The sequence below is a fragment of the Danio rerio genome, chromosome 13, assembly GCF_049306965.1.
Source record: "Danio rerio strain Tuebingen ecotype United States chromosome 13, GRCz12tu, whole genome shotgun sequence".
Taxonomy (NCBI): Eukaryota; Metazoa; Chordata; class Actinopteri; order Cypriniformes; family Danionidae; genus Danio; species Danio rerio.
Window position 1 is genome coordinate 24808722 of NC_133188.1, and position 17014 is coordinate 24825735.

The following is a 17014-nucleotide window of genomic DNA, read 5'->3' on the forward strand; positions in this document are numbered from 1 at the left end:
TGGTTAACCCTAAGGGAACCATAAAAGCTTATTTTGCTCTTAATCCTGTTGTGAAATCATGGCTATTCACTTATATTTTTATTTATTTTGTATTTTTTTTACTTATTTGTATATGGACAATCTAAAAATACAAATACATCAAGTATTTATTGATTATATGGTTTACTCCTGTAGGGCCAAAACCCAGGGTTTTAACTTTCATTCTTTAAACCAACGGCACCTGTTGGTTGATCAAAGTGTTGCAAGCAGAAAAAAGCTTCTGTGATTTATACAGTTTAACTGTTCATCTCCTATACAACTTCTTCTGAAAACAAATGAAAAGCAGATGAAGTCAATCTAGGGTCACTCTCAGAAAAAAAGGTACAAAATTGTACCTTTTAGGGTACAAATGGCCCGTCACTGGGGTGGTACCCTTAAGGGTACAAATTTGTACCTCTATTTAAAGGTACAAAATTATACCTTCTACATTTGTACCCTTTAAGGGACAATTTTGTACCCCCACCGAAGGTACAAAAATGTACCTTTTTATATTATATAGCATTTTCAGGGTACTGACCCAGGCATTTTGATCCATTGGTGACTGCATGCACAAATAAATAAATAAAACATTTCGGTTCGCAGATGTCCATTTTTATTTATTAATGTAGAAAATATTTCATTACAACTCACAACTGAATGTGTCAAGAAATAAAATTACACAGTAAGTATAAAGCAGACATGTAAAACAGTAAAAAGAACAATTTAGATAACAAATAAAAATTGTTCACTCACTGTACAGTATATAATCTACCCTTAATACAAAGACCACAAGAATACTGTTTAAGATTTATAAACACATTACACAGGCTACATCAAGTACTGCACTTTATAAAGTCCAAAGTGTTTGTCTTTAGTCAGAATACTCAGTCATAATAAATAATTTGTCATCAAAATTTTCTCTGTATTTCAGAATGAAGGCAAACTTTCTCTATAAATTGCTTCAACAGTGCAGAAAACCAAAAACATCAGTAGCCTCTTCCTCAACATCAGTAGATTACTCATCATCCTCAAGAGGAGTTGTAATTTGTTGTAACACAATATGTGTTTATGCTTTTGATAAACATGACATGGAAAGCACTCATAACTGGAAAATGTTCTTTGATAGTCATTAGGACCACAAGTTATTTAAAATTTTGCTTTATGCATGAATGAGAGCAGTGTGCTGGATTAACTTGATGATTGTGATTATCCCAAGAGCATGTAGAGAAACAAAAAACAAGGTTGATCACTCTGGTAACTGGAGATCGAGGCTTGTCATCGTCCACCGTTCATTCAAAACATTCCACTGCAGAAACATCAAGGTGTTCTTCTAATAAGATGGATATGTCAAAAATGTATATTCGTCCACATCATTAGCCCGGCCAATCGCAATCCCATCAACTCTGAAGACTGCCGTGACTCGTCTTGTTAACACAGTTGTCCAGTCGGTGGCCTCCTCCTGTACTTGAACTGTTGGATGTGGTGAAGATGATTCACTGTAAATGACAAAGCAATAATTACTTTAATATCAGTCACTCTATCACTGATGAAGAGAAAATCAACATGCATAGAAAGTAAAATAATTAATATTTATTTACTGATTTAAAAAAAAAAAGTATCACAGATTAAAAGACTAATATAAATTTCATTCATTCATTCAATTTCTTTTTGGCTTAGTCCCTTTATTAATCTGGGGTCGCCACAGTGGAATGAACCACCAACTTATCCAGCATGTTTTATGCAGCAGATGCCCTTCTAGCTGCAACCCAGTATTATGAAACATCCAGACACACTAATTCACACACACATTTATACACTACAGACAAATAAGCTTACCAAATTCAGCTATAGCGCATGTCTTTGGACTTGTGGGGAAACCGGAGCACTTAGAGGAAACCTTCACGAACACTGGAAGAATATGCAAACTCCTCACACAAACGCCAACTGACCCAGCCGAGGCTCGAACCAGCGACCTTCTTGCTGTAAGGTGACAGCACTACCCACTGCGTCATCCTAATATAAAGAATATCAAGAATTATAAAATGCATTTATAACAGCATATACTAAACAGAAAACAACATACGCACCTGAGCACAACGAAATGTTGAAGTGTCTCGCTTAACAAGGCTGGCAACATGAGAAGTGCTGCTGTAAAATCAATTCCTGGAACATAAGATGTGGCATACAAACAAATATGAAGGAATCCATCTAAAGCTAGAATTTAATAATATTAATCAAGAGGAGAACGTTTAGAAAGAGTACCTTAGAGTCAGGTCCTTAGAATTCTTCAGTTGATCTCTCATCTTTCGATGAATACCTAGAAAATAATTTTAAACACATGGGTGTACATTTATTGTTGTTTGTAAGTAAAAACCTACAAATTTAAAATAGTATGTAAGCCATTAAAACCATGGTATAGATAATGAGACATACTTACATCTTGTAACTGAGCCATGCTTTCATATGACATGCCTTCATTGGTCTGATGCTGTTAGGCTGCATTATGTTGTTCAATCTTGTCCTGAAATACAATTGGAAACTTCATAAACTTCTGGAAAGCAATAAGATAAAGCAATAACTATTTATTTATTTTGAGATATTAATAAAATAGGTAAAATAGCTCAAGGTAAGTTACCAGTTTCAGAACAAATAAGACAAATTATTACATTAAAGAACAAAGTATAACTTAAAACGTCGATTTATACAACGTGGTATGTTAATAATTCTACATTAACATAAGTATAACGTTAAACAATAGTAAAGCATCAACAATTCTGGACATGAGAGTTTGTGGACACTCCTCAACATTAATGTAACTTAGACACTTAAACGAAGATATGTACAAGCATACACACGCCACGTTTGTAACTAGCCACGTTTACATAACCAGTCGCTTTGCCGGTGACAAAATTGTGATTTTTCTTCACGAAATGGCGGTGTATATAACCGTCTAAAATTACATTTCCTCGGTCAACCGTGGCTAGAAAATGGCCTCAAATTATAAAACATTATCGATAATTACAAATTCCAGTATTAATAACAAAAGGTTTTATATCAAGGTATATGAAGACTTTAGTCGCGCGAGCTCCGGGCCACACCGCACATTACTCACGGCCCGATTCCGGTGCACGGTTACGGCAGCGTCGGCTCGCTGCTGCCGCCGCATCTGGCCCGAGTAACGATACAGCAGACGGACTCGGGCAGGCGAGAATCTAGCCGCAACTGGCCCGAGTGTATTTTGCTATCTGGGTTGCGATTATATTCCGCCGTGGCAACACTTATTAATAAAGCAGTTAAGTAAGATATAAGGCGAGAATACGTAACGTAGGCGATAAAGGGAGCTTTTACACCGAGAAAACTAACAGCATATAATACTCACCTTCTATAAGGTTATGTCCCTCGGTGACTTTGATACCATATTGTATTAACTTCTTTAATAAGCTGCAGACATCTTAGCAAACTCCACCCTGCAGGCCAACGTACACCAGTCAGCCCGGAGCACTTAAAGCGGGGGAAAGCCGAGACCCGAGAGTCAGACAAAATCAACAGAACACGCGGCTTCACATGTAAAAATGAGACTGAAAATATAACTTTAATACATTCTTACCTGAAAAATGAGGACTCCAAAATAGACTTTTCTTTGAAAAGCGTGCGAAGTTCTGTGTAAACAGCCAGCATACTCTACCGACCGCTGCCTCAGTAACAAACACTACTATAACGTCTCAACAAGCCAAATTCTTAAAGAGACAGCAACATCACCACCTGTATGAAGATGCTGTCACTCTGCATGGTTCTTATTCTACATCCCATATACTATAGGGTCTTAAACAGTAAGCAAAGACCAGTATTTACGTTTTTTATGATTAAAATTACATTCAATTATAAATTAAATTATTAACGATTTTGAGAATTTTTTAAATTTAAATACATGAAAAAATTTTAATTATAAAAAATATTTAATTCAATCAATTTATTTATTTATTATATTTATAAATTATGTATTTTAGTATTAATGTTTAGTATTAATGCATTTAAATTAGTGTTATATAGTGTCTTGATCTTATCATGAGCTGAGGGTGCAATTTTGTTCCTATAGGGAATTGTACCTTTAAAGGTTCCAAACTGGTCCTTTACGGTACAATTTTGTATCCAAATGTGCTATAAAAGGTACAAAAATGTACCTTTCAGACCTAAATCTGGACATTTGTACCTTTATAGCCCATTTGAGTACAAAATTGTACCCTAAGGACCAATATGGGACCTTTAAAGGTACAATTATATATTTTGTTCCCTCTAGGAACAAAATTGTACCTTCACTGTACTTTTTTTTCTGAGAGTGTATATACTTGCAAAATAAAAGAAAGTTTTGCAAATAAAAAATAAAGCATTGAGCAAAAATAAATAAATAAATGCAAATCTCAAGAAATCGCGAAGCAAAAATTATGTTTTGAGAAATAAAAATATATAGAAATATATTGAGAAATATATATATAATTGCAGAAAATTTTTAATAGCATTGCCTTAAAAAAACATTCAGTCGATTGCAATGCTCATTTTGATTTGCTTCTAAGTCAACCTTGAGTTTGCGATGCTGTTTTCACTTTGCACTTCACGTTTCTGCACGTTTCACTTTCTGGTACTGATTTGACAAGGGGGCAGAGTATAGAGAACTTGGGCATTTACGACAGGCCCTCGTAAAATCAAGGTTGAATATATGCAAATATTTTATTTGTATTATTTTATGATAAATTGGTGGTTCATTCCTCTGTGGCGACCCCAGATTAATAAAGGGACTAAGCCAAAAAGAAAATGAATGAATGAATGAAATTAGAAAAATACTTGTTGAGCATTGATTGCTAAAAGATGCTTTTTTTACTTAGATTTTAGAAAACTGTTAGTATTGACTACAAGTTGTGAGGAGACTATAAAGAGACTAATATCTCACATATTTTATGGATGACAGACCCATTTCACCCCTCATTAATCAATGACACCCATTTTGACAGCTGAGACTGACTAGCATTCAGCTGCAGTCATAATCCTATCAAGTTCTTTATGTTAATTTGTGATAAAAAAGCACACATTTACATATATTTATCGGTTTGTGTACATGAATTACCTGAATACATAAAACCTTTTGAACCAAGAACTTCCTTTATTGGCCTATAATCATTTTTCATAGCATACAGTATGCTTTTTCTGGATCACTAGATTTCACATTGCATTTCAAGTTATTCTCTCTGTCTATATCTGCAATCATTTTTTTTCATTAATTTTCCTATGGTTTCATTTTTCCCATAACACAGAAATGCCAACTGGCCCAACCGAGACTCAAACCAGCGACCTTCTTGCTGTGAGGCGATTATGCTACTCACTGTGACGCCCAGCAGTTTTATAAATATATATATATTAGTTAAGTAGATGCACATACTGTAGCATTGGTAAAATTAAGGTACAAACAGTTGTGCAAATGTTTGGTTCTCTTGGCCATTGAGCTGGCATTGGGATTATTATTTAGTCAGTTTTGTTTAACAAACCAATTGTTTGGTTATTAATATGAAAAATGTTTTGTTTTTTTTGTAGAAAGGAATATCATGGCTTCTGCAACTATATTAAGCATTTTACCATTGCTTAAAAAACAAATTAACAAATAAATAGTTTTTCTTGGGCACCAAAATCAGCATATACTGTTAACGATTTCTGTAATTTACACATTATAACGTGAACTGAATTTTACTATGACAGTTATGCTGTATTTTAATGTTGCATTATGAACTAAAATATATAAAAATACAATACTGTATACATATACAGTTATATAAATGGGACTGTAAATGTAAATACAGTATTTTGCAGTAATTTATTTACAGTCAGTTACTCGCAAACTGCTGCCAGTAAGTTAATGTAGATTTTACATGATATAGTTAAGAGGGTACAAGAATAATTTCAGAAGTTTTTGTGTCACTGAAACTTGGAGTACAGGTTAAAGAAAAAGCATTGCTATCCAGTGGTGGGGTAGTGCATCACAAACAACACAAGTTACGTAATAATATTACTTTTCTCAGTAATGAGTTAAGTAACAAATTACTTTTCAAAATTAATCAATAATATTTGAATTACTTTTTAAAAATATAATGTGAATTATGTTTTGTTGTTGAAAAAATAAATAAATTGCTTTCATTAAAATGAAAGTAGTCATGTTGAATCCAGCACAACGAGAGAATGCAGGAACAGACAGAAACAAAGATGGCAGAGTCTTACATTTTTGCAATAGAAATATTGTCTTTATTTTGAACACATAAAAAAAGGAGAAGAGGATTATCTGAATGGACGCTGATTTTACTGTTTATTAAGAGCAAAAAGTACAAAAGTAGCAATTGCATTGCTTTAAACTTTTATTAATCTGTATATATGGCATGTATAGCTTTGGGGTCAGAAAGTTCTCAGAAGATAACATTATCCAACAATAGTTTTTATGTGTTTTTCAAAAGGTAAATAAAGGTTCTGCAGTGTGATGTTTATAAAAAATCTCTATCTGAAAAGAAAAGAAAAAGAAGAAGAAGAAAAAGAGGAAGAAACTTTAGTAGCTTTTAGAAGTAACTTTCCTCAACACTGTTGCTCTCACACACCACAGAAATAAACTACCTTTTAAAAGCAAAATTACAAAGGGTTGGAATAGTTCTGTTATTTTGTTTCATTCCCAATAAAAGTATCATGCACATACAGTACATTTCACCCCGTAGATGACAGAATGTGTTATGCAACAAATTCCTCGCAACCTACAGACTGATTCTTATCAATGTTTCCAGCACTGACCTCATCCATGCATGAAGTAAACATATACCTACTCAGAACAATTGTATAAAATCATTTAAAGGAACATTAGGAGAAAAGGCATCTTTATTTAAAATCTATATAAACTATATACACACAGCTGCATGTTAACACTTTACCCCCAACAAAACATTTAAAAAATACCAAATATTAATTAGAATAAATACACTTGATCAGTCAGAAAACATTTGAAAACTCTCATGTTGTTTTGAATCAAATAAATATTACATTATTGATTTTAGTCATTAAATACAGTAAATAATAAATAGTCATAAATAAATCCAACCCTTCAAAATTCAGCCATACACATGGTTATCCTCAGTGGAGTGGTTATTTAGTCCTTCACCCTGCCACCAGTCTCCTTGAAGCTCTCCCAGGATCTCCTGCAGCGACAAGGTTGGAAGCTCAGGCAGCGGTCCATGGTGGACCCCGCTTTCCAGCTGGCCTTCCATTCTCGGAACATCTGGGTTGTCAACAGGAGAAGTCCTGTCCAAACCGGCCTCCCAGCAGCCCGAGTCAGGAGTAACAGGGGTCAGGGGTTGAAGAGTGTTGTGTTTTTCAGAATGCGAGTAAAAAAATCCCGGATTGCAGGCATATGCTTCCAGATGATATGGACTCCACATGGAGCTCATAGGAGACCTCCTGCCGTACCTCACACCCCAGTTAGGGGGCATCTGATGCTCTGGGCTTAAAATAGGAGAAGGGCTCAGATGGGATTGAATGGCTCTGCTTTGATGGTATGAAGGTGTGCAATAGCCAGAATCGTCGCTGATTGACATGGAAGACGGAGTGTCACATCCGCATACTGCATCTTTTTCCATTTCTTCCTTTATACGATCTGGATATGCAGGCGGTGGTGAACATAAAGTTCCAGTTGCTCCACTGGATTCATTGTTTTTCCGATGTATTTGCATTGGTGAAGTCTGCATATTGTTGTAGGCTGGCAAGTCGGTTTGCCACAATGGCTTTTTTCCACCCTTGCATTTCAACGTGCGAGCTCTCCTATTCTGGAACCAGACCTATTGTGAATGGAAATCAAATGGGGCAGACTCAGAAGTTGATAGATTATAGTCAACCATCTAGTGCATGCAGATACTGTAAGAGCTTTCCTGTTAAAGATTGAGGTTAATCATTGCGAGATGACATGCAGTTAGCTGTGCGTTTAGTCAGGATGGTTATCTGTGCTTGGTATGTCTATTGTTTACAGGCTGTACGGTCTCTAAACTAAACAGCTGATAAAGGCAAAGTCGCTTACGTCATGGCAGATATTGAGAGTGCTATCAGTGATGGTAAACAGTGTTTTCATGTAAGGCATTATTATATATCACTTCACCTGTTTGGTGATTTACAAAATACATGAGAGATGCAAAATAATATGATAAGCTTATTAACATCTTAAAAGGATAGCTCACCTCAAAATATGACTTTATATTTATTTTTTGACTCAAATGTTGTTTCAAAGCAGTATGAGTATTTGTAAGCATATAATGAATATTACTGGGGTTCTACAATCTCAAAAAAGTTGATGTATTTAATATTTTAATATGTATATTTAAGCACGGTCAGACATTAATTTCACATTAAGATATATTTTATATACTCTCAGAAAAATAGGTGCAAAAGTAGTTTTTGTATATACATCTGAACAATCCAACCTAAATTAATAATAATGCCCCAATTATTCAAGATATTGGGGCAAAAGGGGTTCTTTTTGCCTTAATATCTTGAATAATTGGGGCAATATTAAAAATAAATTGGGGCACAATTAAAATAAACATTTTGTGACAGTAGGGATTGAGATGAAAAATCAGCAGTAATAGCAAAAATAATCGAGAAAGGTTTTTGTCATTGTATTGCACTTTGAAATTGATTAGAAATTTTCAATTGATAATTTATAAACCAGTACATATGCAGTTGTTGTGTTTACCACCATTGAGAAGCATTATATTGTTTGTTAATAATACTTTATTAATAACACTTTGTAGTTAAATGACTGATTAAAGTGGGTGCACCGATATGGGTATTTGTAATAAGGTATTTTCATTATTAGTAATAAGGTAATTTTAAATTTTAATTTAATTAAATGTAAATTAATTCCTGAGGGCAAATATTATTCTTTAATGTAAAGTTCATTTCTAACCCTGTTTTCTTTCCTCAAAGATTGCATAATGAAAATTGGTGGGTCCAACATTGTTTTAAACCCAGCAAAGTATGCATTATTGGATTTTAAACAATGTTGGACTCCAACAACTTTTATTATGCAATCTTTAAAAAAAAGCAGGGTGCATGAAAAAATATATGCATAAAGTACTTGATCAAGTCTTCAAAATGTGTTCCATTCTGGTTAATAGAAAGTAGATTCATTAAAGAAAGTAAGTCATACGTGAACAAGTTGAGGGTGAGTCAATGATGACAGAATTCAATACATTGGTGAACTTTCCCTTTAAACTGTAGTGAATTGAGTTTTACTGTTTATAACATGCCATTAAACATGACAGCCCACCTGTATGCGAGACTCTGGCAGTCCTGTGGTTTGGGAAAGACTCTCTCTGAGACTGATTCCAGGGTAAGGGTCTGTTTCAAATGTAGCTCGCAGAAGCTCAACGTGTTCCTTGGAGAAACTTGTCCTTTTCCTGCGACTTGCGCTTCTGGATACAGCTCCACTTCCAGATGTTTTAGCAGTAGCATCTAAAATGACAAATTTAAAATAAATTAATAATTATAATGAATGCAATACCAAACATAGTATTATCTTATATGTCGTCTTTCAAATGAACTGTGAAAACATATAGTTATTTAGTTGAAATCTTCAGTAATGTTTACCAATAGTGCTGTCTTTCCACATGTTGTGTCTTCACTGGTGGAATCCTGGAGGTGACAGTGAAGGTCTGTCTTCTTGGTGCTCCTCAGGGATTTGATTTCTGACCCCTTCAGCAGTGTTTTATACCTGTGCCCTCATGTCCTGCTCCCATGACCCCCCTTTCAACCCCACCTCCCCCATTTGAAGAGCTTATGATGGGTGAAATAGGAATGAGACAGGGTACAGTCTTTGAAAACCATATAAAAAAATTATATATATATATATATATATATATATATATATATATATATATATATATATATATATATATATATATATATATATATATATAGTCAGAATTATTAGCCCCCCTGAATTATTAGCCCCCACTGTTTTTTCCCGATTTTCTCTTTAACGGAAAGAAGATTTTCTCTGTTCATTTCTAAACATAATAGTTTTAATAACTTTCTAATAACTGATTTATTTTATCTTTGCTATGATGACTAAATAATATTTAACTAGATATTTTTCAAGAAACTTCTACACAGCTTAAAGTGACATTTAAAGGCTTAACTAGGTTAATTAGGTTAACTAGGCAGGTTAGGGTAATTAGGCAAGTTATTGTATAACAATGTTTTTTTTTTTTCGGTAGATTATCGAAGAAAAAAAAAACTTAAAGGGGCTAATAATTTTGTCCATAAAATGTTTTTTAAAAAATTCAAAACTGCTTTTAGATATACTTTTAAAATGTCCTGAATCTGTTAAACATCATTCGGGGGGTTAATAATTCTGACTTCAACTGAATATATAAATGGCAAACATTTAATTGAGCATTTATTAATCATTTTACCAATGTGTTCTGTTAAATTTTATTGATTTATAAGCAAAACATCAAGTTATCATGTATTTTGACCATAATTTACAAAAGACTAATACAAAGTAAATCTCAAAAAATCTCAAAAAAAATCAGTAGAGATCAGTTATGCTAAATGAGTAACTTTCATTTCATTATGTGCACTGAATATGCTTTCTATGGAAAAAAATTATATGTATATGTATAATATATATATGTAAGTACACCACACTACTTTTGTGTGTTTTATCTATATATGTGAGATAATTCATCATACATTACACCTTAAATATAAGAATAAGAACAATAAGCAACAGCAGTCATGAATTTTTAAGATTCTATATAGTTTATTATTCATGCAGACCTTATTAATACAAATATGTTTTATTTATTATTTTGCTGACTAAGCACATTGTTTTTTCTACCTTTTATTTATAATGACTGCAATATATACACTTTTAATATAGTAATTTACAAACGTATATTAAAGATTTCAGCTTTCTGTTTTTGACATTCTCATTAACAAAGAGCAAAAGTGAGACATTTTTAAAAATAAATATCAACATATCAAAATTATATTTAAAATATTAGAGTTTTATAAACAAAGGCTACAAAATCAACACCGACCAAAAGAGAAACTTTGTTTTGGCACATTATTTGACCAAAGAATTAAGAATTTAAATTATTTGAAATTGTATATAAATTAAAGTTATTTATTTGTATATTTTTTTATTCAATTTTATTTATTTATATTTTTTTGTCACTTACTCTCCATTCAAGTATTGTGATCAATAAAACAATAGACACCAGAAAATATTAACTAACAAAGACATTAGTAACATGCTTAAACAAAAGGCTGTGAATGGGTATCTCTTTGTGTCATCTGATCTCTTTTCAAAAGGAACATAAAAGAAACATTTGTGGAAGCCAGAGAAAACAAGGAGAGCGTTTTGTGGAATGATTAATAGGACAGTTTGCATGCGTGAGTGCTGTCGCTCCAGAGGATCCAGCGGGGATAACAGTCGTTTCAAAGTCAAGGTGCTTGTCAAGCTTGTCAATGTAGATGAGCTGCTGAGACGTGGTGTTCAACTAAAGCAAACTGCATCCGACAACCTCACAGGGACCTTTCAACCCTGTATAGAAATATCGACCAGTTCATTTTAATGCTTCGTTTTATGTAAACACAAAATTAATAAAGTATGTCATCATATACAAGATATTCATAAAACAAATTCAAAATAAATGTCAAAAGCTGTTTATTTCAGTCCAGATTAATCTAATCACATAATTTTAAAGTTTTTGAATGCAATTTCTACAAATGGCGTTTTTGTGAAATAGTTTGGCAAGTCTACATTGAATCTGCACTAAAGTTTATCTCAAAATCACTAACAAAAGTAGAGTTTTACATCCCCCCATTAATCAAACACACCCTTTTGGCTGATACTGCGTTCTGCTGCAGTCCAAATCCAATCAACTTGTTATTTCAAGATAAATGTGCAAATTCGAGATAGTTTTCATGCATTTGTTTTGTATACAATTATCTTAAGCATAGCTTTTCTATCCACAAGTTTTAAAAATCAAAGTTCTGGAATCTGTGGTTCCGTGAAGAACATTTAACACAAATATTTCCATTATACAAAAGGTTCTTTACACAAAAAAATAAAGGTAAAAAAAAACAACAACAAAAATTTCCTAAAGAACGACTCTTTTAGTAAACAGCTTTTATTTTTTTTTACATTTTACATAGTACATTTTAATAATGTTAATAAAAATTAATAAACAAATATTAATAAAATGTGATAAATGTTGAAGTTTTATTGGCTTCTAAAGGCTCTTAATGGAACCATCAATGTCTATAAGCAACCTTTATATTTTGTTTCCTTAGAATTATATTAAGGTTCTCTCTGACATTTTTGTCAAGATTGAGTTATTGACATATTTTTATTAAATGACAACTTATTAACATTATGGGATGCTTTTTTATAAGTTGTTTACATATTCAGAATGCTTATTTAAAAAAACTAATTTACACACAAATTGTTTGCTATATAGAAAGCAAAAACTTGGAAGCTCAATATCTCAAAATCATTCAGAACGCAGATCGAACCTTATAATTCCAAGGTGACGATTTATCAGTTTTTCTCAGTGGCTTTGGTGCATTTCTCACAACACTGTTTACATATGCACAACAGTTAGTGCATTTCTCAAAACAATTTGTGCACATCATAGTAGCAGTTTCTCATTCCCTTCAACAAATTGCAAATGCTTTCGAACATGCATCAGTTGCTTTCATACAACTCTCTGCTGTTTTATAACATTATCATTTGCTTATGTCATGTCAGTCAAAATGAACTAAACTTGTGAATGCTGAACAGTCATTCCATATAAAACTAATAGTCCTCATTTTATTACTCGGGTCATTACATACAAAAATGTTAAACTAGTCAAAATTTGTCGAGTTAATTTTATCAAATTTTTTAAATCTTTTTTCCTGAAAATGTCTAAACTGAACTATTTCATGAATGATTTACAGACCTGTGTGTGTTGTAGATTCAGTTCCAAAATGTAGGCTACTTTACAGTTTTTCTCAGTCGCTTTGGTGCATTTCTCACAACACTATTTACATTTGCACAACAAGTCATGCATTTCTCAAAACAATTAGTCATTGGTGCACATCCTAGTAGCAGTTTCTCATTCCTTTCAACAAATTGCAAATGCTTTCGAACATGCATCATTTGCTTTCATTCAACTTTCTGCTATTTATAACATTATCATCTGCTAATGTCATGTCATTCAAAATGAACTAAACTTGTACATGCTGAATAGTCATTCTATATAAAACGTACAGTCCTCATTTCATTACTTGAGTCATTACATACAAAAATGTTGAACTTGATGTCAAAATCGGTCAAGCAAACTTTATAAAAAAAATTCAAACTGTATTTTCCTAAAAATGTCTTTAAAATTGAACATTTTGATGAATGATTTACAGACCTGTGTATTTTGCAGGTTCAGTTCCGATATGTACTGCAATATTGTTTACAGTTGTGCACAGTTCAACCCAAAGGGAGTTTATGTTTGTTGTAAATAAGGGTGTGTTTATTCTTTTGCACAATGCTGTGAATAAATTAGGATTGTAAAGAGCAAATGCAGAGTAAAAATGTGAAACATACATATTCAGTGTCTTGTACTCAGATAACTCACTCAATGCAGTGATGTCCAACTTTACTGTAGTTTTCAAATGGCTGTGCAAATAGTATATAGTGCTGTCTTGAACATTTTTAGGAAGTGTCACCAGTATCTGACTTTTTTGCATTGAAAAAAATGTAGAGTAAACTGTCATAATGAAAACATGACTAAGCCATTTGACTATCTTGTTCATAAACAATGGTGTCAGGACTTTTCATTTTGATGATACTGACACTTTGATTGACATGAATACTTGCTTTTGAGGAATGAACTATCCATTTTGAGCATGCAATGCGCTTTTGCATGCAGGTTATCAGCTGCAGTTTGCACTAATTGTTTTAAGAAATGCATAAACTGTTGTGCAGAAATGCACTGGTGTTGTGAGAAACCCACCAAAGCGACTGAGAAAAACTAAAATTGTTTACAGTTGTGCACAGCTCTACTCAAAGGGAGTTTATGATTGTTATAAATAAGGGTGTTTTTATTCTTTTGCACAATGCTGTAAATAAATTATAATTGCAAAGAGAATATGCAGTAAAAATGTGAAACATACATTGTGTCTTGCACTCAGATACCTCACTAAGTGAAGTTTATTCATAAACTAATTTCGAGAGGAGCACGTGATTATGATTGAACACGGCTGGTTCTGCATTAGCATGCTTGATCCACCAATCAGGCCATTCCTAACCACTATAAAGAGCCAGGGTTTTTTTCACTACAGTCATCTTCGATTTGAAGAATCCCCCCTTCCACCCCTTCCTACCTTTCCCTCCATAGGGCAGCACGGTGGCTCAGTGACTAGCACTGTCGCCTCACAGCAAGAACGTCACCAGTTCTAGTTCCTTAACAGGCCGGTGGTCGTTTCTGTGTGTAGTTTGCATGTTCTTCCCGTGCTTGCATGGGTTTTCCCCGGGTTCTCCGGTTTCCTCCCACATTCCAAAAACATGCACAACAAGTTAATCGTTAAATCTAAATTTCAATACAGGTAATCTAATAATGCAGCATATCTTTTAATAGCTTTCAATCTTAGTCTTTAGCTATTATCAAAGGGGAGTTGTCGAGATCTACCTGAGCTCGAGGCTACCCTCTCTTCCTCCAAACGGGAGGGAGCCCAGGGCTCAAGAACCTTCGAGCTCAGGGCTCTCTCCCGGGACAGCATGCCAAACTTGCTTATAATCAATCATCAGCTAAGTGTGAACTCTTGAAATGCAGTGATGTCTAACTTTACTGTAGTTTAAATGACTGTGCAAATAGTATATAGTGCTGTCTTGAGCATTTTCAGGAAGTGTCACCTAAATCTGACATTTTTGCATTGGAAAAAATTAACAGAGTAAACTGTCATTATGAAAACATGACTAAGCCATTTGACTCTCTTGTTCATAAACAATGTTGTCAGGACTGTTCATCTTGATGACACTGACACTTTTATTGACATGAATACTTGCTTTTGAGGAATGAGCTTTCCATTTTGAGCAAGTGACATGCTTTTGCAGGTTATCAACTAGGTTTTGCAATTTGTACTAAATGTTTTGAGAAATGCATTAACTGTTGTGCAAATTTAAATAGTGTTGTGAGAAATGAACCAAGCAACTGAGGAAAAACTGTAATAGTCCATTGTACAAAATGTTCTTTAAACTTGTAAAAATAAAGCTTTACTGCCATTGATTGTTCCATGAAAATATTTAACATCCATGGCTCTAAATATTCTTCAGTTGTCTTTAATTTTAGTTTCTTTAAATATTTACAAAGTTCTTCACACATTGTTTTGAATAAAGTTTTCTGAAAGTTTTTTTTTTATATGAAGCCCCCTTTTAGAATATTTGTTTTATCATTTTAATCAAATATTCCGTGTGCAAATTTCATTTCCTTTCTATTTATGTATAGTATAATTTGAATTTCCATATTTTTGTCTTTGCACCTTATTAACCTTAGTTCACTTGACAAAAACAGTAGGTGTCAGCCTTGAGCTTCAACAGCAATTAAACTATGTTTATTTATATTTATTTATTTTATTTTATTTTTGTCATGTACAGTTCTACATTCAGACATTTCAGGATAATGATATTTAGTTGACATTTCAACTGTAAAATAAAGAGATGTTTATAAATATATACAGTTGTAGTCAGAATTATCAGCCACCCTTTGATTTTTTTTCTTTTTTAAATATTTTCCAAACAATGTTTAATAGAGCAAATAAATTTTCACAGTATGTCTGATAATGTTTTTTCTTCTGGAGAAAATCTTATTCATTTTATGTCGGCTAGAATAAAAGCAGTTTTTAATTTTTTAAAAACCATTTTTAGGAGAAAATGATTAGCCCTTTTAAGCTATTTTTTGTGGATAAATCATCATTATACAATAACTTGCCTAATTACCGTAATCTGTCTAGTTAATTAACCTAGTTAAACCTTTAAATTTCAATTTAAGTTGTGTAGAAGTGTCTTGAAAAACATCTAGTAAAATATTATTTACTGTCATCATGGCAAAGATAAAATAAATCTGTTATTAGAGATGAGATATTAAAACTATTGTTTAGAAATGTGTTGAAAAAAATCCTGTAAATCAACTGTAAATTTGACCTTAGATGTAAACATAAAAACAACTAGGATGTGGTCAACATGCACACTGATTCCATACAGTTGCGGGGATGAAACATTTTATTTGGTTAAAACACAGAAATGAGTTGTATTTCGGCACTGCTCTTTTGTTGTATTAAACCAAAGGGTTTTTGATTAAATGCTTATAAAAATGTCTTCTATTTATGCTCCATGAAATACATCAACACTATCACGCTGCCATTTTTAGGTTATGATTGTGACAGTCAAAATTTAGTTTTGATATTTTTGATTGTTTTATAATTTTATAAAATAATGTGGGCCTTTAATTTAAGAGCCAGCAAAGTCCACTCACATTCAAATATCTGACTTCATCACTGTTGTGACACTGAACTCAAGTGCTGTTTGTTCAAACTGATTATTTAAAATGAGCGGAATCAAAACAATGAGTTTTTTTTTTTTTAATTCGCTTAAATTTTAAAAGAAAAAAAGAAAAAAAACAATAGTTAACTTTATCCAGTTGTGACTGGATGGGGCTTTGGATAGGGCTCAATCCTCAATTTTTAGTGTATTGGGTTTTCAAGAAAACCAAACTTTTTTTTTTTTAACTTTTATTATTGAATAAATTAGTCAGTGGCTTAAGTGCCTGCACATAAAAGTCAGTACTTTGAAGGCACTAAGCAAGAACCAGGCATTGAAGAGTTAAAACAATCTCGATTTCACTCTATCACAGCTATACTGTCCCTTTGAGCAAGTCACTTAACC

General features: G+C 32.9%; 1 protein-coding gene and 1 long non-coding RNA gene across 2 annotated transcripts; both read right to left on the reverse strand.

Annotated features, from left to right (window-relative positions):
- Positions 1-614: 614 nt before the first annotated feature.
- LOC141377174 (uncharacterized) lies at positions 615-3704 on the reverse strand. Its single transcript, XR_012389291.1, has 7 exons — positions 3626-3704; positions 3398-3519; positions 2456-2539; positions 2281-2335; positions 2106-2181; positions 1855-2031; positions 615-1514 (listed from the first exon to the last, which is right to left on the reverse strand). It is a non-coding gene; the product is annotated as an uncharacterized lncRNA (long non-coding RNA).
- A 2576-nt stretch (positions 3705-6280) lies between these two features.
- Positions 6281-9768, reverse strand: mxtx1 (mix-type homeobox gene 1). The gene is given in 3 exon segments (NM_131560.3): positions 6281-7871; positions 9356-9540; positions 9676-9768. Coding segments are annotated over 3 exon segments (930 nt in total). The 5' UTR covers positions 9698-9768; the 3' UTR covers positions 6281-7148.
- Positions 9769-17014: the final 7246 nt, after the last annotated feature.